The sequence below is a fragment of the Hypomesus transpacificus genome, chromosome 8 (genome assembly GCF_021917145.1).
Source record: "Hypomesus transpacificus isolate Combined female chromosome 8, fHypTra1, whole genome shotgun sequence".
In the NCBI taxonomy this organism is placed as follows: domain Eukaryota; kingdom Metazoa; phylum Chordata; class Actinopteri; order Osmeriformes; family Osmeridae; genus Hypomesus; species Hypomesus transpacificus.
In genome coordinates, this window is record NC_061067.1 from 6,444,578 (window position 1) to 6,467,715 (window position 23,138).

The 23,138-nt window shown below is 47.0% G+C and overlaps 1 protein-coding gene across 1 annotated transcript; it reads right to left on the bottom strand.

Annotated features, from left to right (window-relative positions):
* On the bottom strand, positions 1–12,757 carry LOC124470196 (kinesin-1 heavy chain-like). Its single transcript, XM_047023966.1, has 26 exons — positions 12,303–12,757; positions 8,611–8,698; positions 8,390–8,463; positions 8,142–8,246; positions 7,960–8,008; positions 7,740–7,795; positions 7,406–7,493; positions 6,985–7,109; positions 6,229–6,333; positions 5,919–6,064; positions 5,670–5,818; positions 5,181–5,374; positions 4,706–4,774; positions 4,197–4,403; positions 3,864–4,007; positions 3,438–3,626; positions 3,092–3,209; positions 2,803–2,858; positions 2,577–2,686; positions 2,182–2,283; positions 2,042–2,102; positions 1,891–1,962; positions 1,026–1,130; positions 677–893; positions 315–444; positions 1–170 (listed from the first exon to the last, which is right to left on the bottom strand). The coding sequence occupies exons 1-26, from the start codon at positions 12,426–12,428 to the stop codon at positions 164–166; spliced, it is 2,892 nt and encodes a 963-aa protein (XP_046879922.1). The 5' UTR covers positions 12,429–12,757; the 3' UTR covers positions 1–163.
* Between the last annotated feature and the right edge of the window lie 10,381 nt (positions 12,758–23,138).

Here is a 23,138-nt window from a genome sequence, read left to right on the forward strand (position 1 = left end):
GTGTATGTCATCTTTAGGGTGTGTGTGTGTAGTGTTTAGGGTGTGTGTGTGTAGTGTTTAGGGTGTGTGTTGGAGGAGTGGTCCCGTGTGACAGGACACTGTTCTGGAATGCGAGCGTCTCTGGGGGATCTTGGTGTCTCTCCCTGTTATGGTGTTTTTCTCTTCAGCAGCTAAGGGGGAAAGAGAGAGAGGGAGGGAGAGAGACAGAGAGAGAGCGAGTTGTGTTGGAGGTGTGGACGGGCCCAGTGCTGTGTAGACCATGTTAACAGGAGGATTAGGGCACCCGCCTCCTCTCCGCCTCCTCCCGCACTCACTTCTCCTGCTGCTTGTTGGCTCCGCCTCCTCTGATGCCCACTGCCGGGCTGTTCTGGAAGAATCCGGCCCGGTGGACGTTGGGGTGGGTGGGGGAGGCCACGGGGGGCTGTCCTGGCCGGATGGGTTTGGCTGGGAAGAGGGAGGACAGGGACAACACACAGCGGGGGTTAGACCCAGTCTGGGGACCCAGGTCAGATCAGTCACAGGGACATTAGTCACACTGTGCTTTGCTTTGGAGTGTCATACATCCACAGTGGAAACACACACCCATTGAGAGCAGTCTTCAAAGTGAGTGTGTGCCGGCTGTGCATTTTTTTACCCTTCCATACGTCTGTGTGTGTGTGTGTGTGCCCAGCCTCACCGATCTGAGCAGAGTGGCCCCTCCTGGCCATGTTCTTGGCCCTCACGGCCTCCTTGATGCGGTCCACCTCCGTCTGGTAGCGCTTGCGGTCGCGGGCGGCGTTCTCCTTGGCCTCCTTCAGGGCCGTCTCCAGGGCCTTGACCCGCTCCACCGTGGCCCGCAGACGCTTCTCCAGCTTGGGCAGCTCGCAGCGCAGGTCTGCGTTGTCGCGGACCAGCTGGGTGGGGGGGAGGGTGTTATTGCGGGATCACTTCAGCTTGGACACACACCGGGAAGGAGGATGCAGTTCACAGAGCACCTGGCTGAAACTAAGCTTACAGGGTGTGTGTGTGTGTGCGTGTGCATTCACCTGCTTGTGGACCTTGGTGAGCTGTTCCAGGTTGTTCTCCAGGAAGGAGATCTTCTGTTTCTGGGCGGCGCTGCCACCCGTGTCATCAGAGTCCATCTCGGCACTCTGGAAGGACACACAAGACTGGAGTTCAACACCGGGCGACCGCAACGTCGACATACTGCATCCAACCAAGGGCTCACAAGAAAGCTAGTTCTATAGCAAGGCAGAGGCTGTATATAGTAGGGAGGAACTGATTGAGTCTTCTTTATCTTTTGTGACACACTCATATCAATAGAACTTTGAACCCCCTCTCATTTTTGCAGTCCCTGTAGATTCCTAAACAGCTCATTTTCCACCTCTGGCGAGGGCTCAGTCAAAAACAACAATGTTGTGGAGGGACATGGAACATAGACGGGAATCCAATGTTGTCATTCCCAGCAGCTGAGAAATCCCATTCTGCCACGGGGCCGCTACGCTAAACTGGCAGGGTGGATCGCATTCGCTCCGATCCCAGAGAAGGATGTTCTCCATTCAGTTGGGTTTTCCTGTGGGGGGGGCGGGGGGTTCGGAGCCTTACCGGGGAATGTGAGCGAGTGCCAACAGCGTATTTACATGCGCTGCCTTTGAAGAAGAGCTGACCTAGTTAATGTCAGACGCGTCTCCTCCTCAGACCCAGACTCAGAACAAGTGATAAACAGCTAACGGGGTGTGTGGGTGTGTGTGTGTGTGTGTGTGTAGTCTACCCAAAGTGTGTCGATAAAGAATCATTGGTTCCGTTCCAGTCTTACCACCTTGAGGGAGGATATTCGACAAAGGCCAATAATAAATGATGCATGCCTGTGTTTGTGTGTGTGTGTGTGTGTGTGGATCTGTGTGTGTGTACCTTCTTGACCCTGGTGGCCAGATCCTGGACAAACAGCTTGCGGAGGTTGTGGAGTGTCTGCAGCTCCTTGGCCTGTATGGAGACAGGGAGTTTAGAGAAACACACACACACACACATAGGCATAGACACACATACACACACAGCTCCTCACCACTGTCTCCTCCAGTCCTTTCAAGTCCTGTCTGGCCTGCTCCCTTCTATCCTGCATCACCCTGGAAACAACCCAAACACACAAGTGAGCACACAAACCAACACTTCTATATTGACGTGTGTGTGTGTGTGTGTACATACGTGAGCTCGTGCAGCTTGCGGCTCTTCTCCTGGTCGGTGGTTTTCAGCTTCTCGTGCTCCACCCTCAGTATCTCCTGCTCCAGCATGATCTTCTGGTTCAGACTGGACACACAGCAAACACCAGTAAACCTTCTGGACTCGGGTTGTGTGTGTGACAGAGGAAGTGCATGTGTGTGTGTGAAAGAGTGACAGTAAAGGTGTGTGAGTGAGTATATACATGTGTGTGAGTTAGTGCACAGGTGTGTGTGTGTGTGTATAAATATGTGAGTGTATAAATGTGTGAGTAAGACTACAGGTGTGTGTGTGAGTCTACAGGTGTGTGTGTGTGTGAGTCTACAGGTGTGTGTTTGTGTGTGTGTGTGTGAGTGAGTCTACAGATGTGTGTGTGTTCGTACTCCTGGAGGTCGGTGATGAGCTTCTCCTTGGTGTCCAGTTCATCCCTCAGGTTGCTGATCTGCTTCTGGTGGCTCTCTCTGTGGGACTGGATCTGCTTCTCCACGGCATCCTGACACACACACACACACACGTTTACCACCACAGGAATCATGCTTTAACCAGCCAAAGTTTGTAAAACCATTACATTCATTCTTTGGTGTAGTCTTTTTGGATGTGTGCTCATACTTTGACTTCATTGGCTGACTGGACCTCGTTCTCCTTCTCCAAGGTGTGGACTTTCTCTGTGGAGGGAGTTTGTGTCATTCACTATATGACCACTTGGTGGCGCCAGTGGAGAGATAAATCAGTTCACCTTCACTGAGAACCGTGTATTCAATTCCTGTTGACTTTACTCATCATCAAATCACATCATCACATGCTGTCATGGTGGAATGTGAGGCAGGCATTTGAGGTGAGTGGGTGTGGGGTTCGATGAGGTGAGTGATGCTCGTCCCTGGAGGGCAGCGGTGTTTACCCTGGGCACTGATCTTGACCAGCTCCTCGTTGAGGGAGTCCACGTTCTCCTCCAGCTGCCTCTTCTTCTGCTCCACGTTCTGCAGGTACTCCGTCAGAGACTTGATCTTTGCCTCGTGCTGCAGGCGAGGGGTGGGGGGAGGGGGGGGGGGGGTGGAGGGGGAGACAGGTCAGCACTTGTGGATAGAACATAAATCAGACATCACAACCTGGGTTCCCCAATGCAGAACCGGAGTCGAAATGGAATCTGCGCATCGTGCTAAACGAACTGTCCCCAGCGCTGTGACTGGGGGCTCCCCCCCCCCACTGCGCCTGTGTGCTTCCAGCCAGCGGTGGGCAGCCGTTACCTGGGAGATGCGCAGCTGGCAGGCGGCCAGCTCCTTGTCATTCTCCTCCATCTTCTGGGTGCTGTCGGCCTGCGAGCTCTCCAGCTGCCTGCTGCGCTTCACCAGGGTCTTCACCTCCGACTTCATCTTGCTGATGTAGAGGCGCGCCACCGTGAACTCCTCGTCTATCAGCCCGCTGCTCTCGTGTTGCTGCGCGGGGTGGTGGGGGGGTGTGTGTGTATGTGGAGAAGTGAGAGAGAAATATGCATGTAAAACATGTCAGGTGCACTGCGTGGCAGACGTGTTGCACAACCATCATGCTCTTGTAGCTATTGTAGTAATCATCAATGATCAGTGCATGCATAAGAGACAGGTGCCTCCAAGAAGCATGGTTCCAGTAGCATCCCCGTCTCACGCCAGGACTTCCTGGCGGCCCCAGAGACCGACCTTGATGTCGTTGCTGCCCACGGCGATGCCGATCTCCGCCAGGTCCTTGAGCAGAGAGGACATCATCTCCGTCACCCTCTTCTTCTGGTGGTTGGTCATCTCCTTCAGCTTCTGCAGCTCAGAGTCGATGGAGGCCAGGATGCTCTGGAGGAGAGAAACGCAGGGGGAAGGGCGGGGTGAGGAGAAGGTCCAAGAACGTCCGTCAAGCCTGGGAGAAGCTCTCTAGTTTTTTTTTGTGGAGTGTGAATGTTGAGGTGGGGCTCCCTGTAGCAGAGGGGAGAGGGAAGCAGGGGGAGGGGGGTGTGATTGAGGCTTTTTGAATCGGTCTCTCACCGACTTCTGGTTGAGCTCCTCGCTGAGCGCCTCGAACTCCTTGGTCTTGTCCTCCACCTCCTGGCTCTTCTGGTCGTAGTTGACGGCCAGCTCCTCCAGGGCCTGCAGCACCTCCTTCACCTCGTCCTTGGACGCCTCGTTCTCCGCCTGCAGGCGGTTCAGCTCCCCCTGCAGATTGTTGTGGTCGCGCCGCGACGAGGCCAGCAGCTACGGCGTGGGGGGAGGAGATCATGTCATTGATGACCGCGAGTCACGCCATGACACACCAGCTGAGGTAGCAGTGCATCGCCTCGGCGTTTCTAAATCAATAGACTCGGCCCAAAACTTAGTGCGGATCTCATGTGTATGCTGGCGTGTGGAGTGAGAGACAGACTCCAAAGCCCTAATGGAGTGCTGCTGTGACCCCCTGTGGAGGGACTAATGGGCTCACTAATAACAGACTGATGGGGGCCAGAGGCTAGGACTGGTGGGGAGGGGGGACGTGTGTGTGTGGGGGGGGGAAAGCTCACCTCCTCCTGGTCCAGCATCTGCTGCTTCAGTTTCTCAGCCAGCTGGCTCTGCTGGTTGATCTCATCATCCTGAGAGAGAGACAGAGAGAGACAGAGAGAGACAGAGAGAGACAGAGAGAGACAGAGAGAGAGAGAGAGAGACAGAGATAGAGAGAGAGAGAGAGAGGGAGAGAGAGAGACAGAGAGACAGAGAGAGAGAGAGAGAGAGAGAGAGAGAGAGAGAGAGAGAGAGAGAGAGAGAGAGAGAGAGAGAGAGAGAGAGAGAGAGAGAGAGAGAGAGAGAGAGGGAGGGAGGGAGGGAGAGAGAGAGAGAGAGACACCGGCGGATGACACGTCTTGGGATAATTAACAGCTGCTCGGAACATGTCCTCGTCCTTCAGGTGAAGGCATTGAAACCCCGACAACTACTCCAGACTGCCCCTGCCCGCCCGCCCCCCCCCCCCCCCCCCCCGCCTGCCCCCGCTCCTCCTCCCACCTTGTCATCCAGCTGCTTGTACAGCTTGGCCAGCTCCGCCTCGCACTTGTCCTTCTCGGCGTCGGTGAGCCGGACCCCGGGGATCCCCGCGGGCGAGGGCGCCATCTTCTCGTTGTTCACCACGTTGTCCAGAGCCTGGACCTCGGCGTGGGCCTTCTCCTTGTCGAACTGCTCCTCCACCGGCACGCTCTCGCCTGCAGGGGGGGGGCCACACGTCAACAACATAGCCGCGCAGACCCTGTGCGTGTCTAATAAGAAGCGGCCGCGAGCAGACAAAAGTCTCTTTCTTTGGTATCCAGGCAACACGATGGTCTGATTTCCTGTTTGAGCCCAAGAGAGGACGACCATGACTCGGCGATAAAGTTACTCTAGTGAGAAACAGTTGAGAATAGGGGATCAAATACAGGCGGAGAGGTGCGTTTGTTTCGAGGTGGCCGGCCTCCCCATCCCATCCAGGCTTGGGGGAGGGGAGGGGGGTCTAGCGCTCACCGTTCCTCCAGCGGTTGAGCTCGCTCTCCAGCCAGGTGACGGTGCTGCGCAGGCTCTTGTTCTTCTCCTTCTCCCTCTCGTACTTCTTCTTCCACTGCTCCGCCGTCAGCTCCACGTTCAGACACACCGTGTTCTTGATGGTCTTCGCTCTGAGGGGAACACACACACACACGGTAGGGTACGTGAAGGTTCCCGTGGCAGGCTGTGCGTGGGAGTGTGTCATGTGTGTTCCAGGCCCCGCGGGCACACCTCTGTCCAAACATGAGGGTGGACTTGGACTCGGACTCGTTGTAGGAGGAGGGGGAGCAGCAGATGACGATGGTGGTCCGACAGTTGCCCCCCAGGGAGTCCTGCAGGATACGGGTCATCTTGCTGTCTCTGTAGGGGATATAGGACTGGGGGGGGAAGGGGGGGGGGGTTAGAACAGCCTCCAGAGTGCAGTTACTGGTAGCTAGGGAGCAGTTCTCACAACTATGGATTTATATTTTGGGAGCAAAGCTTTCCTAAAAACCCGCTAGCAATAGTGTGTTTTGGATTCTGCACACCAATGTGATCTCACCGTGCCTTCTGCCAGCGCTGAGATCACATTGCCCAGCGACGACAGCGACTTGTTGATGTTTTTCGCTTCGTCCAGAACAGCACCCTCCGCTCCGGTTTTACTGACCTGCGCACATGCACAGAGGACGAGACAAACACAACGTCAGACGCACAAACACAGCGTCTCACATACACACAGTCACACACACGGTCACATGCACACAGCATCGCACACAGTCACACATTATTTTAGGAGAGCAGCACAGACGCAACAAACAGGTCCTTGTGACAACTGTAGAACTTAGATCACATCGTCTGAGAGAAGATAGACATTCACAACCTGCAGATAAAGGCCCTCGACAGTGTCGAGTCGACACACAGGGAATACGTTCTGAACACCACCAGATAGAGGAGGAATCAAGAAGAACCGTGCATGACAAGTTGTGACAGTAACCAGATTATGACGAAGAGGGTGACAAGAGAATGTTAATGTCTTTGGTTGGAGCTTAATGCCATCCTTGGCTTATCGTCAGCTCATTTGATGAGGAGATTATGAAGACGTGTGCGTGTGTGAGGGGAGGCAGCGGGCGCTCCCAGCTCCTGTACCTGCATGTCCGTGCGCTCAGCTAGCTTAGGATGCTAACACATCCCCTTGTTGAGGGGTTGTGGTCTCTGAGGGGAAAGGTGTGTGAACACGGAGTGTCTGTGTGACGAAATGGCAATGGGAGGCAGAAAAATTAGGAGAGAAAAAATAAAATAAAAACTGACGGGCTCCTACTTTTTCGCTCCCGGCCAGATCGACGAGGTAGAGTTTGCCGCTGAGCTTCTGCTCCGTCTGAGTGTTCTCCTGCTTCACGTTGATGAGGAAGATGCTGTGACTGCGGGAGCTGTGCTCGTTCATGTCTACGACACACACGCACGCACACACACACACACACACACACACACAATACAGTAGGAGTTGAGGGCCTCTATCCAGTCCCTTTACTCATGCAACATTTCTTCAGTGTTTACTGAGTGGCTGGATGGAACTTAGTACGAGTAGGCATAAGCTAGGCCTCCATCTCCGGAGAGTCAGGAGATGTGGTGAGGTGGAACCCATGAGAGACAGCAGGGGCTGGGGGGGGGCTGAGGTTGGAATCTGGGATGTTTGTGGAGGTTTGTGGGAGACGGGGGGGGGGGGGGGGGGGGGCGCTCACTTGTGACGGCCACGTGCCTGTTGGACTTGCCCTCATCGATGGTGTCCATGACCTCCTCAGGGCTGCATACGAAGCGCTCGGTACACCCCTGGAGACAAGGGCCACACAAGGAACCACTGTTTTTAACGGGCAAAGCAATATTGGCTTCCACAATGGGATGATTATTATTGGGAGGGACTGTGTTGTTGGGTAACGTTGACGATCAATGAGAACACTAAAATGAAGACCTTTCCTTCTACCCCGTCATGCACTCATGTTCTGCGAGTCCCATCTAGGCCCAGACTTTCCCATCAACCAGGCTGTACTCGGGTTTGCTATAAAAGAAGGTTCTCACCTTGACGTACGGCACCCTGTTTTTGTCCTCGTGCACAGACAGGTTGGTCTTTGATACTGTGGATGAGGGGAGTCAGATGAAGACACGGTGTTTCAATGTTATTCCGTGTTTCATGGGGTTGGATTGTCTTGACTGTTAACATCGAAGGCCTCAACAGTATGTAGGACTAGTCCAGGAAAAGAACTAGGGACAAATTCTTAGTGTCGGAGCGCTCACATACCATCCAGCAAGTCCCTGATCTTGTCCAAGTAAATCTCAAAATAGGAGACCTGTTAAGGAGAGATTTGGTTACCAAACGACTAAGAGTAGCAGACTTCCTACATTAATTATTTTCAACTTCCCTGAACACATGGGCTTCCTAACAATCTTCAGGTCTATGCTATCAATGCTAACTTGCCGTACCTTGATATGAAACTCCAGGTTCTCGTCCATGGAGTAGATATAGTTGAAGATGTCCTGGACTATCCTGGGGATGATGCCCATACCATCTTGATCATGGAGGTTCCCCTGTACAGAGCCCAGACATATTATCAACCATCTGTAGGTTCACTTTGTAGTAGGAGTTCAGTAACACTAGTTACTGGAAGAACCAACCACATTAGAAGCAGTAATTAAACAGTAGCTAACTCGTAGCTAGCCCTAGCTCTGACCTCCATGGTGTGCGTTTTCCCAGAGGAGGTCTGCCCATAGGCAAATATGGTACCATTGTAGCCATCGAGGACATCTGTAGAGGAAGAGGATATGGAAATGATTGGAGTGCTAGTGTGAGGGCAGGCCAAACCAATGAGGTGTGGAATTTGTCTACTGTCACCTTGACACCAGCATTTGGTGCTAAAGTTACCACACTTGTGTGTGGGTAGCCCAGGCATACCTTTGACGATCTTCTGAGCGCACGCCTCGTACACTTGCTCCTGCGACGTGTTGGACTGCAACACACGGTCAAACATGTACGGTTTGCCCTGGAGACGAAAACAACGAGGTCAGAAATGATTTCGAAAAGACAAGACAATAAGTAGGTCCAACTCAGAGGCCAAGTTTCCCAGACATGGACTCAGCCTTGTCCAAAGCCTAAACACTTTTTTCAAAGGAGATCTTCATTGAATTTTCTCTTTTTTTAGGACTAGGTTTAATCCATGTCTGGGGAAAATGGGCCATAGTCACCTTGACCTAAGCATAAAATGGCCCATTCACCCTTTGCCTTTCCTATTTGCCATTTCATACTTTTGTCTTATTTTTGATTATGTCTATATCTACACAACCCCCACTTCAAACAACGTATGTGTCAGACAACTCAAACCGCAATGGAAGTGTACAGGTACGCGATTAATAGTCTGACCATTAGCCATGTAGTTGCTGGCTCTTGAGAACCACTGACAGACCACTTTCACAGGGCAAACACTCATTCCAAATGAGGTTAGCCAGTGAGGAGACGGTCATTATTGAAGGGAGATCTACAGTCTAACCTTTCTAAGAGCTCTGACAAGACCAGACTAATACCCAGAGACAGCTAGCCTAGGAAAAATCCCCATCTGTCTCTGTTTTATATGCAAAGGGTCTTACTGGCTGCAACAGACACTGATGTGCGTCTGTATAATGTCTAGTCTCAATTAGACAAAGAAGGGACAAAAAAAAGAGCTAAAGAGAAGGATTCTTCATGATAGGCTTAGAGATGTGTCCTACAGACAGCAAGAAGACAGACTGGGAGAGAGGGAGATTAGTGTTTGCTCATGCTAAAACTGTGTTCAGGCCTGGGAAGCCACGGAACACAGCAGCGGGCCGGGCCGGGGGTGGTCTGGTGGGATTTAGGGACAGCATGAGAAAGCCCCATCAAAGCCTTGTCTTGGCAGCACCTAGGACTACTGCATACGCTGATTCAGCAAGACTTGCCACAACCAAAGCTGCAGCACAGATGCAGGTGGCTCAGTCTAAGCTGAGGGCACAGGAGGAAAAGCTGCAAAGAATTGCTCTGAGATGCTGCATCGACCCTGCCGACGAGAAACAAGCCTGCAGCCAGCCTGCTTGGGAGGACTGTTACCCAGGCACAGCCTGCTAGGTAGTGGACTGTTACCCAGGCACAGCCTGCTTGGGAGGACTGTTACCCAGGCACAGCCTGCTAGGTAGTGGACTGTTACCCAGGCACAGCCTGCTAGGGGGTGAACTGTAACTCAGGCAAAGTCTGCTAGGGGGTGGACTGTTACCCAGGCACAGCCTGCTAGGGGGTGGACTGTAACTCAGGCACAGTCTGCTAGGGGGTGGACTGTTACTCAGGCACAGCCTGCTTGGGAGGACTGTTACCCAGGCACAGCCTGCTAGGTGGTGGACTGTTACCCAGGCACAGCCTGCTAGGTGGTGGACTGTTACCCAGGTACAGTCTGCTAGGTGGTGGACTGTTACCCAGGCACAGCCTGCTAGGTGGTGGACTGTTACCCAGGCACAGTCTGCTAGGTGGTGGACTGTTACCCAGGCACAGCCTGCTAGGGGGTGGACTGTTACCCAGGCACAGCCTGCTAGGTGGTGGACTGTTACCCAGGCACAGCCTGCTAGGTGGTGGACTGTTACCCAGGCACAGTCTGCTAGGGGGTGGACTGTTACCCAGTTACAGCCTGCTAGGGGGTGGACTGTTACCCAGTTACAGCCTGCTAGGTGGTGGACTGTTACCCAGTTACAGCCTGCTAGGGGGTGGACTGTTACCCAGTTACAGCCTGCTAGGGGATGGACATGGAAGAGAAGAAGAACTCTGGTTGTGAATGACATCTGAAATGTCTTTCTGATGTGTGCGATTTCTGTAGGGACCTCCCTGGTGCGCTTACATGCGTGCACCCACACAGAGCCTCTGGCAAGCTCCTATCTCCCAGACTATCAGCAGGTCTGTGCCTGATATGCGAGGCAGCATTTGGGTAGTCTGTTGCCAGAAGTAAAACAGTGGGATGACCAGAGGCTGGACATCACATGGACTGAAGGATAGAGTGATCCACATTATTTAAATAGATTCAACAACTGACAGTGAACAATCATGGGGGCGAAGTCAAGGTTTCTACATCGGCTAAAGAAAGCCCGACTTGAACTGTTAGGGATTCCCATTGTTCTGGGTAAAGGAATGTATCCAGCACCAGGGTTATCTATTTAAAGACAAATGGGGTCAAAGAAATGTTCCACTCCTATTACAGTGTTATCCCGTAATACCCCATAGTTCCTCACCTCATAATAGCACCACACCCCTCAACCATCCAGTTGTTCTCACTGACTGTGCGAATGACAACACAGCACAGTCTAAAATTATCATCTGTCAGAGGTTGGACGACAAAACCAGTTTCTTTCAACATTCATGCCTCAATGTAAAGGATGAGGAATATCCTGGATTCATACAATATTTACTGCAGAGCCCTCATGTCGTGACAGGTTTTGCAATCCCCTATAGGTAAAAGCTTAGTAAGTACATAGTCTCATACAACTTTCTTTTCATTGAAAGCCATTGAGATGCACGCCACACCCTTCCGAATATAGTCTAGCACAAACCAAATGTTGTCTTTAGGTGTCTGACTTTCAAAGCACCCATTTATGTAACACTCCGAGGGTTGAGCTTTGGTTGTGCTAACGTTTTGCTTAGGAACGTGGGAAGTTTGACCATAAAGTTTGACCCAGCTAACAATTTTACGATTATGACTGGAGTCATGTGTAATTGTAAGGGCGTGTGACCTAGGCAAAGAAATTGAGATAGACTTCTGTTTTCAATGCATTACTAATCTTCTAGCTCGCTTTGTGTTTTCTCAAGATACTCAGCTTGCATAAAACACAAAGAGAAGTATAACTACTTTGTTGTAGAAGTTAAGGTAATAAATCTGTCAATTAATGTCTGTGATGATTGCGTCTTCAACTTGACCATGCCCATGTCATGTGTCAACTGGGAGTAGTTAGCCAGTCAGCTAGCTAGCCTAAGGTTACCAAGACCAGCCAAAACAACTTCGTTCATTATTATTTGATGAGACTGTCTAGTCTTATTTCAATGTGATACATTCAATGTGACACATTCTCTAGCTAGGTAGTAGTTGTTGGAGACATCGGGCCCGTGCGATGATGACAAGCTAGCTAGCTAGTCAACTAGCTAACATAAACTGGGACCATGTAGCCTACGCTTCCTAGATTTTTCTTGCCAAATCAAAGTATTTCTTGAATGCCAGTTTGCCATCTAATTAACAGGCTAAAGTTAACATGTCTGAAAAGAATGATACCTTGAACGTCATTAAATCGATTAATGTTTCAGCTGGTAGTTGTCAAATTGTCCTTGTAGTAATCTAGCTTACAGTAGCTGCTGTTGTGTAGGCTAAACTAGGTCTAGCAAGCTAACTTTCTATTCTGTCACATTAATTTGTTTTATCCAAACAATTTCTTGTCACTTGATCATTCAGGGTGGGGTACGGACTGTCAATATCCATACAGTAAACTTAAGAAAACTATGGGTGCATTATTAATGAAATATCCATAGGGTCACCTACTACTGTACAAGCTAAGCTACAACTAAGCGAAGCAACTGCTAGTTAGCTAGCAAGGTGCCAAAAGACTCACCCCAAGTTGTACACTGTCCTCCCCCTGAAACTTGGGGATATATTTGTCCCCTCTCGTCACCTCCGAACTGTTCAATGGCCTAAAACGGCACATCACTTTGATGGTGCATTCGGCCGGGTCCGCCATCTTCGCGTAAGTCCACAGATGCACTTACAAGACCGATCCGGCTGCAACACAACAGTACTGCTTGCTATCAGTATCTGGCTACAACAAGACAAGTCCTGAGGCAAACCGAGGCCGCACCCCTGAACGCTTCAATGATGGGCTCGGTCTTTCCTCTTCTCTGACTTGGTCAACTCCAGAGAAAAAATATCAATTAAAAGGAAATAATTTCCACACAAATGTGGAAGACATAATGATGCAGCGCCAGCCGACAGTCCGGTCTCGATCCCGTCCTGTCGTGCTCTACTGGATCCACTCACCCAGGCCAGGGTGATCTGAATGTCCCGGTGACGTCAGCCCGGGGTCCCACAAGAACATCAAACTGAGTGATCAGGTAAGTTTATTATATTAACTTACATTTGGGTTTTTCAATGTTGTTTAAGGATAACTTGTTTGGTTTCTATTATTAGCATTAACAATGAAGAAATAATGAGTATTTTATTATACATTTATTGTTGCTACTTGCCAAATTTCAAAATTAATGGAAGAAACTATAGTCATCAAAAGCCGTATTTTTAAAAAGTTTTAAAGTGATCTGCAAGCACTAGGCTACCGCTTTAAGTTATTTTGTGAAACGTTATATATATGTAACACATAGTATTTGTATATTCTTGTTGCCCTTCTCGCTTGTGTTTGTATGCATTACTTTTATTAAGTTTGTGCACCTTTGATATCTTTCTATACCTTTCCTTGGCAATAAAACAAACAAACAAACAAACAAAGAAAACTGTGTGGTCAGTCAAAACCTGTTGGTAGTTCTTAATGGCCTCCACCTTACCCCCACTGCAATACACCCACCAACAACAACCTCATGGTGGCAGTCCTGTCCTTATCAGGCTGTATGCACAGCAGGCTTATCACAGGACCCCACTGTGCACTCTGTATCATGGTAGCAAACAGGGAAATCGCAACAGGGAAGGGGAAGTTTGCACGACAGCAAAAGCACTACGCGGCCTGGCCTGACTGTAATTAACTCAGAAATCAGTGAATCAACCATAACCTCAGCAGGGATTGAGTGGTGTATGCGGGAGGTAGCTCTACTTTAAATACTTTACAGGATAAATCTGCATTTTGCTAGTAACAATAAACCCAGCAGGAAACATTAACAAGCTGTTTGATGCAAATGTCAAAGGTATCAATTTGTGTCACGGTATAAACTGACTCTATCCTTTTCTGCAAGTAAACAGATCTCTGCCGAGTCATACTGCTGAGTTAGTGCACACCCTTGGCTTGCACAGTTCACAGCACACAGTTACACAGGTGTTTGTTTAGATAACAAATGAGAGCCTAAGAGAAGATCAATGATGGCAGCATGCAGTGTTCAGACAGACATTCCTCTCATCTAACACATGTGAGCTGTGCCAGCCTGCCAGGCGTGTGCTGAACTCACACAGAGGGCTGGGCTTAGTTCCAGATGGAGCAGGTGGACCCCAGACAAATATACCTCTACTGTCAGCTGTGTCTGGATGAAAGGGAAATACATTGTTTTTCGTTTTTTCTTGTCTTTGGGCATAAGGCCAGTGGGCAGACTTACTTCCTTTTTTCCTTAAATGTTCTAGCCCGTTTTCCCTGTATTTCCTTTCCCCCCCCACTTTATTGTACTGTACATTTGGTGGGATACAAACTCTGATCCTAATTCTTATTTTATTCTTATTTAATTAGGATTGATTGACAGAACTGTAGTGCCACAGATAATCATTTCTGCTCCCCTTTGCTTGTCGAACACTGTCCCCTGGGATGTGGACGCTTCCTCCCCACTACAACACCAATGAGGACCGTCAAGATGAATTGCTTCATGTTTGGCACTTAAACCAAGCATGGATAATGAGATCAAGACCCGACAAGTTGAATTGGTTGGCAAAATGAATCTCTTAAATATAATTTGTTTTCATATAAATGTGTTCTAATCCCTTGTGTTGTCTATTTTTTGAAAAGGTAGAAAAATACATCTTGGTATTGAATTGTTTTAGATTGTTTTTGAGCACACTGTCCTCTCTGCCAACACTGTCCTCACCAGCATCTCTCTTCCTAGCCTAACAGCCCCTGTCCTTTCTGCCTCACAATATTTCGGTCTTGTCATAATTACAGGGAACCCTGCAATGGCTAATTAGCACAGGCGTCCCATCAGCCTTGTTTATACCAAGCAGCCTGATAATAAGTACAACAGAAACCTCACATGCAAACACTCTCTACTTTTATTCATATAGATTCCAAAATATGGCGTAATTGGGGGAATAAGGGGGTGAGGGGTGCAGACTAATAAACAAAGAATCCCCAAAAGATTTCCTTTGTAGAGGATTTCTATCATAGCTATGACCATTTGAAACATATCTGTTTTCTGTTTGCAGTGAAATCTACTGAACATGGTGTGTTCTGTCTCCACAGGATGTAAAATAAATGCTTGATACACTCTCTACCATGAGTGTTCTCCAAGAATTGTTGTGCTGATGAGTAATTCATGGCTTTCCGAGGTTAGAGTACTCTCTCTAAACAATGGAAGTCATCTGTTATTTTCATTCTTTTTTTACACTTTCAATGATGATCTGAAACATTGGATATATTTCCAGAATTCCTCTTCTCTCATTTCTGTATTCATAGAGTGGGAGTATTCTGAACATTGAACCTGGCTGGAATCCAGCAAAACTGGGCAGCAGTCCAACGGGTTTGTTTGATTCAACCCATGCATCTCATGCATCCCACGCACACTGGCATACAATCAGAAAAAATGAACCTTAAAGAGTTTGGCTTGAATGGGTTTCAGCTTTGCTGCTTTCCTTTCAAGACAAGACATGGTCCTGACTGTCTTTTGATGTGGCCATGGGATGTTGATTAGGGAACAGGTGGGACTGCAGGCAGCCATAGGGTGGTGTAGCCTTCACCAACACAAAGACAGATGCCTCATGTGTCCCCCTATTCATCTCATGCAGAGGGGCTGTCTGTTAAGGCTGTCACCATAGTAACAACACATACACACATCATGTAGACTAGAGATGAATGGATGGATGGATACTGTACATCCATACATCTAAATGAAAGAACAGATGAACAGACAAAACACGTATAGACTTAGATTATAGACATACAAATACACACAAACATAAATACATACTGCTCCTGATACACATAATCATAGACTGAATGAGCAGTACACCTGAAACATAGGTATATCATTTTCTGCACATTGTTAACCTCTTAGAGACAATCAATAAATGATGGTCATTCACATAATATGAATTGGAGGTATCTCATATAGACAATGTAACAACATCCTTTCAGAATGGTCTTAAGAACAATCCATACAGCTTTCAGTCCACAGAATGTTCACTAAAAACCATCCACAAGACAGAGCACATATGTGTTCAGCGGCAATTGGATATATCTGAAGTTTCTATGGTAACGGTGGCTGTGCGGGGCTTTGCTCCTGTTGATTCCAGTGTGTTGCCGGTTGGTCGTTTGACCTCTAAAGACTAACCTGGCAGTGCAGCATGACAAGTGATTAGAGACAGTGTATCATTTTTTTGGGGACCAAAGATGATGTTCATTGTCAGGGCACACTTTTTCCTGATAAAGCACATGTAAAAAAAACAGAAAAATAAACAGAAACATGATAATAAGAGTTGTCACCATTGTTGTTACATTAAGATGTCCTTGAGATCTGCAGAATCTTGAAAACCTTAAAACAAAGAATGCAGACTAAAGATGTTGACCACTACTATGCCTGTAAAGAATGAAATAATTTTTTACACTTGAATTTATTTATTTATATAAAGGCTTTCGTTTTTTAACTTCTGTGACACGCTGTGGGCTGTAGCAGGAAGCTCCAACAGTAACTACCTTTACCACTAGATGGCAGATGGTCCTTCCATTTCAGTAATGCTTGCTTAGAGAACCACTTTGTGTTTTTAGATATATTACAAGTTTTTATTCATGTTGAATATCATTACCTATCTATTCCAAAAAATACATTCGATAAAATTAAACAATCAAACAAAAGGTTAAAATATCATTTAATTATATTGTTTTGTTGTTTTTAGTATTTAGTTTTATCTTTATACTTTAAGTGCACCATTCTGTTATCTTACCAGTTCCATCAAAATAAAAAAATACAAATTTTTTGTCTACACTCACCCCATTTTCTGTCACTCAATAAATCGAGTAACAGTTCACACATGCACACACATTCAACATTCTTTCTACTTATTTATTATCCTCTAAGTTAATGAATCACCATACCTGTCCAATACTTCATCATAAGGATTCTAAAGAGGTAAGCTGTCAACAGGTAAACCCTTTGGATTGGATGTTCCGTCGCTTTCCTCTGGGGGTGAATTTGATTTGATACTGTGTTGCTGGAGCCTTTCCTCTGGGGGTACGTTTGATTTGATACTGTGTTTCTGAAGCCTACCTGCTGGGGGCCGGGCACGAGCTTGCCTCTGAACAAGCCTTAATCAGACTCATTCAGCTGCAGACACGTCGAACTGCAGCATCCAGGGTGGTGTTGGGACTGGAGAGGCCATGAGCGCTTACCTCACAGCTGGTCCTTAGTTAGCCTGCACTGAGGAGAGGTACTGGGAGAGAGCTCACATGTGATCTACAACATGTATACTGAGCATGAACCTGCATCACAGTACACCGAAACACTGTGATACAAGAGCTGTGTGGATATACTCAGGGCTTTTATGTTATCCTGGGTGATGCAAAACAGATTTGAGAGCAAGTGCATGTGTTTTGAATGTGAAGGATCCCTAAGGACATACAATGTTTTAAATTATTCATGAACACAAAAGTTTGCAAAGGTGCTGTCTTATGGACCAATAACTGTGCAAACATTTGGTCAGCCAGTATAATAGCCGTAATCATGGCTGTCAGCAAGTTGCTAACCAGATTGTTTGTTAGTACAACACATTGGATGATTAGGATGACCAGGTAATCTGCTGATAAACCACCACAGGTCATGTCAAATCTTCCTGCTGCACCAGCCATTGGATGCTCGGGCCTGGTGTTGGTGTCTGCGACGATTAGCCTTAGTCCTGGGCTAGTTTAGTACCGTTAGCAGAAGGTATGTCCAGATTACTGTTAAGTAGTTTATTGAAGACATTGTTCAAGGATTATGTATATTTTAGCTACAAAGAAACCATTGGACAAACAGTGCTCTTCTTAGTTTGTTGCTTTTACATGTACAATGTATTCTCACCCACTTACTGGTGGAAGCCCACAAAAACTAGGTGTGGTTGGCAGCTATCTTCAAGAGCTGGTCAACACAATTGTTGCTATCAGCAAAAGCTGGCCAGGTAGAGCACTGGGCTAAAGGCTTCTACATGGAGGGCAAAGGACACCAAGAACCAGGATGGTGCTGGGGACCGTCATGCATTCTGTGAGAGGACCTCACAGAATGCATGACGTGCTGAACGGGAAATGGGCTGGATTGGATTTGGAGAGTTGACAAATTGAAGGGGGGGATTAGGTGTGTGTGAGCCACACCAGCTGGCTGCGTGTTCCCCCTCATTAACAGAGGAGGGGTGTTTGTGTGTCTCTGTGTGTGAGCGTGTGTTTGCACAACTGCGTGTGGGGGGATGTCTCTCAGAGGAATACAGGCAATCCTGTTCACACGTCATTACCTATGACACTGTGATCATTAGATACATACACATCATTTTTACATGATCATTAGCATGCACAACTCATGCACACACACACTGAGGTGCACACATTCATACCCCCCCCCCCCCCACACACACACACACACACACACACACACACACACACACACACACACACAAGCACCATCGCACAACAGTTTTACAAACATGCAAACAAATTAAACAAATAAAGACCATAAAAGATCTACTGATCAGTGGTGAATGACTGAATAAAAAATTCCAACAGGAAGGGTTTTGTCACAGCTCTATATGGGACACTTACTGGCTCCTAAGCCAATAAGCAGGAGTGTAGCCATCAAGTAAACAAAACAATTGTGTCAGATTCCAAAAATAGAGGTTTCATTGTAAATCCTGAGGCAGTTTGGCAAACAAAACACGCCATTGGGATGAACAATCTTTTGCATTTCCTCAATCTATTTATTGCTTTGCAGAATGTTCTGCAGCATCACATTTGAAAAACAGTTATAAATGTTACCTCCTGCCCCAACCCCAAATCTAATGGGCCATGTAGAATTCATACACCATTTATATACTTAGTTAAAGTCATATTGACCGACATAATAATTGGTACATAAAATGACCACCTTAGTGGCTTTTCAATCAATACACTGTATGACCAATGATTTCCCATCCTATCAGAATCTAGTACGCTGGTGCAGTAAACACACGCAGACAGATGGAGCACAGGCACACAAACACACAGACACTGAACACAAACAAGATGTAAATATATATTTAAATATATATATAAAAACATAATCAACAGGACATTTTTCTGTCAAGGGCACTACGGCTAGTGAGGAAGAAGTTTTCAACTGGAGTTTTAGTTCATGTACTTTAAATGTGAAATAAGGAACGAATACTTACACAGACTTCTGTGACAGATTAAATGAAAGGCAAGCTAAGCATTTCACACAATATCAATTTCTCCCACACATGCAAATTAAAGGAGAGTTAGAGGCTAGTCAGCAGATCCACTGATTCAATCATTGTAATTATCTTCAACATCCTGGAAAACCATCTCATTGATTGACCATTGCCTGACAGGATGTGTCCTTGTGGAAAATTGCTTTGCAAAATTCAGTTTTATTCTTATACTCTTCTCTCATTGATTTCCAGAAGAAAAATAAATGAGTCAATAAGGTATCTGGCGATATGCCTCACAGAAGGGCTTCTGAACAGGAGAGGAGGAAAGGGAAGTAGACTTCCCTTTGTCAGCTGGAGAGTCAGGACCTGAACAGGCTATGGGTGGCAGGTGCCATTTTATGAACGCAACCTCAAAACCACATCAGGAACAGATACCTGGCAGGCAGGCTGGTTTATCCTGGCCCTTCTCAGTACACTGAAAGACCTTCTTTGTGAGTGGTTCTTCGGAGCTTTAAACATGGTTCGAGGGATAAATGACTATCCCCCTCCTTTACATTTTCAAAGTAGTGCCCTAAGAGAAGGGGTCTGTTTGGTGGGGAGTGGAGAGGAGGGAGGAAGGGAGGAGGCAGGTGCCAGGGAACAGTGGGCCTGTTGTGGTGGCGAGCTCTCTCTGTCTCCCTGCACTCATACTGCTGCACTCATCCCCCAGTCTCTCACTCCCACACTCTCTGGGAACAGGTGTGTGAGTGGGAATCTATGCCTCCGCCATTCTAAATCTCACTCGCTCTCTCTTTCGTACTGCATCTATTGCCTCTTGTGCATGGCCACAGGAACAACCTTTAATCTGGTTCTGAACTAGCTGGATTAGCCAGGGCCTCGGGTCCCGAGGATATCCTGTATCCTTTAGGTCTGAGCACATTGTACTTTAGTTGCGTCTTGTCAGATGGGAAAAGAGCATGTCAACCAATGTGAGATGCAACTTTGTGGTTTCAAAACATGTCGGCCACAACATCATACTGCCCAAATGTTTCCTGTGTGATCTAATCTCATGGAAAAGCATGGCAAACACTGATGCTGAAGTACAGAATAAGGCACTACAGAGAAACTGAGAGGACCAAACAATTTTGAGCGGAAGGTGTTCTAACCCCATCACACACACTTGCATCCCATTCGTTTTCCATCTATTTCCTGTCACCAGACCACAAGCTCAACCGTCTCAGTGTACCATCAACGTCATGGCCATATTGTCAAGGGTAATGAGTTCTGATAGGGCCAATAAAACTCCATTAAACAGTAATCAAAGTTCCATTTAGGTCAGCACTGATTAAATGGTCCATTAGGACAATGTAATTCACTGGTGCTGCACTGCTGAGGTCAACACACAACAGAGGGGTATGATCACCTGTCAGTGAACATGTTTAAGATTATACTGAGCAGTATTCAAATGTGCTTCAAGCCCTACTTGTCTCAGGCTGCTGCTGATGTCAGACTGTGATGGATGGATGGAGGAATAGATAAACTAATGAATTGGATGGCTGGATGGATGGATGGACATATGACAGATGGATAGACAGACAGACACACACACAGATGGACCCTGGACTCGGATGGTTGTGTTTATTCTCAAATGGCCAACGTGATCCAGTTTTCATTTCCACCTTTGTTGACATTGTCTCTGTGAGGACCTCGCTGCCTAGCAACAAAAGCCTGCCGCCGTCTTCAATCTCTCGCATCGAGGTGGTGGATCCTCCCCTTCCTGTCCCTGGAGGGGATGATTGAAAGGTCACAGCTCTCCTCAGCTTGGTCTATCAATGGAAGAAAACACTTCCAGGAAGACCTGTCTGCCTGTCTGTGAGACAAAGGTTCAGCCTCTTTGGCAGGCCGATGGCCAATGAGAGCCAGGTCCAGCCTCATTTCCGAGGTCGGTGGTGTGATTTCTGTCCGATAGTAGTTAATGATTTCAAAAGCTTTGGATTGATGTTTCCACGCACCTTTGTCACATGAGCACCAGTCTTCTTTGTTGTAGTTCCCTGTGTGACTGCCCTGATTATAGGCTGAGGAAACATAGGGAGGGATGTTGCCACAGCAAGCTGAGAGAACTCGAGAGTGAAGAGGGGAGGTAGACGTGCTCAAACACTGATAGCTGCGGCTATTAGTCATATGTACTAGCAGTACCGGTCCTAGCTGTGTCTTTGACTCACACCTCTGGCAGCTGTCAAGCTATCCTTCTGACTGGGTGAACAACCTTGTTCTATTTATCTGATGGATCTCTGGTTGATTTTATTATTTCATAATGAAGGTCAAAAAAACGGATCAACTTTTTATTTGAATGTGAAAAGTCAACTTTCTTTCACAGTAAAATGCAGAATGCAGTTACAATAGCATGGATATTTATGTTAGTTAACACTCGACAATTAAATTTTATCATCCAAATAACATTTGTAAATGGATTAGGTTGAATTAGTGATACTGAGGAAACAAACTATTGTACCCCCAGTGAAATATTCAGGAAGGTGAGAGAAAAGGGTTTTCTCTACATGGTCATGGAAAGAGTTGAAGTATTTCTCATTTAATAAAAATAAAAGTTGGTTTTCTCTCTGAAACCCAATACTCCACTCCCCGGTTGTCATTTGTGGCGGTGTAAAGGGTAGGGACATCTTTTCAAATATGAAGATTTCATCCACCATTGAATTTTGTTGTTGTTGTATGCAGTGAACCACAAAATTCACACAGTAGAAAAATCTCAACCAATGTTCTTCTATAGGTAAATCAGTAAAATCTAAAAAGCTACCGACGACTACAGAGGCCAGGTTGACAGTATAACGGCGCAAAATCAATGCCAAAAAGGCTTGGTCTATGCTGCAGAGAAATGGCCTCTCAACAATGCTGAAAAGCTTGGCTATGCATGTCACTCATTTCTCTCCACAACATCTGAATCATGACATTCAGTCTTGCTTTGCCTCTATCCTTTTATGAACCACATCACAAAAGATGCGTAATAATTACAGAGAACCAAGGCACCGAAATGAACTGTTTTCTGCTTTGGTGTGGTGGATCAACTAATTAGGATTCCTCTCCAAACACACATGCACAACTGGACATTATTACCTTGATGAAAGTTTCCAGTCTGAATGCAGATTGATTTTCAGGGCTCCTTACACCATTGATAATGTAGGCCAAAACTTGTTCGTTTCAGGGAAATACAGCCATGTGTGGTTGGTTGCCAAAATTGTGGACTCAAATGTTTGTGGTTGCAGGTTGAATATGTTTTGATTAATTGGGTAGGCCTATTGGAAAGAACATTTCGATTTTTGGGGGCAGAATTAGTGACCAGTGGTAAAGGAGACAAGTAAAATGAAAGAGGAACATTGACTAGAATTCAGGCTGTACAGCAACTATATCTGTATATAGTTTTATTCAATTACTGACCCACATCTTGGCACCTGTGTGGAGACATGCATTATACATGTATAACATAACCCTTCCAGTGCAAGAGTGCCTTCTCTGACCTTTCAAGCACTCCTCTAATTAACAGCTGTAGCAGAATTCACTGCCACAGAATAAACGTAGGAAGACTAAACCAGAAACAGAACCAGAGACTGGATGTCAAGAAAAAAGGTTGCTGTGGCAACAAAGCTTAGAAATATGCAGAAAAAAATACATTGGTTATTCTTGTCAACCATCATGTGCAAGACTGAACCTGCCTTGTAATCTTCTTGACAAACAGACAGCAATTATACAATTGATGGTTTAATCGTCCAGAGAAGAAGACAACAATTGAAAGCTGTTTCTATTGCCTCTCAGGAAACTGCAGGACATTTTCCTCTGCTGTGCTTGCCTCCTACCTGAAGGTCCCCTCACTCGAGCCATGATTCACTTCCTTTAGCAGTTCTATCCAGTCCGTCAGGTTGACGTGATGGGCAAAGTCGCAGAAGACAGTGCAGTGACACATTCATGCCCACAAAGACACACATAAACACAGAGAGATCAGATCAAATGCACACACACACACACAAACACACACACACACACAGCCTATGTACCATCACTTGGGCCGAGTTTGCTTGCTGGCTTATTAGAGATAAATCCACCAGTCAGCCTTGTGAGAGCTACTGTTGATGGAGACCCAGTGTTCCTGTTAAAAAGC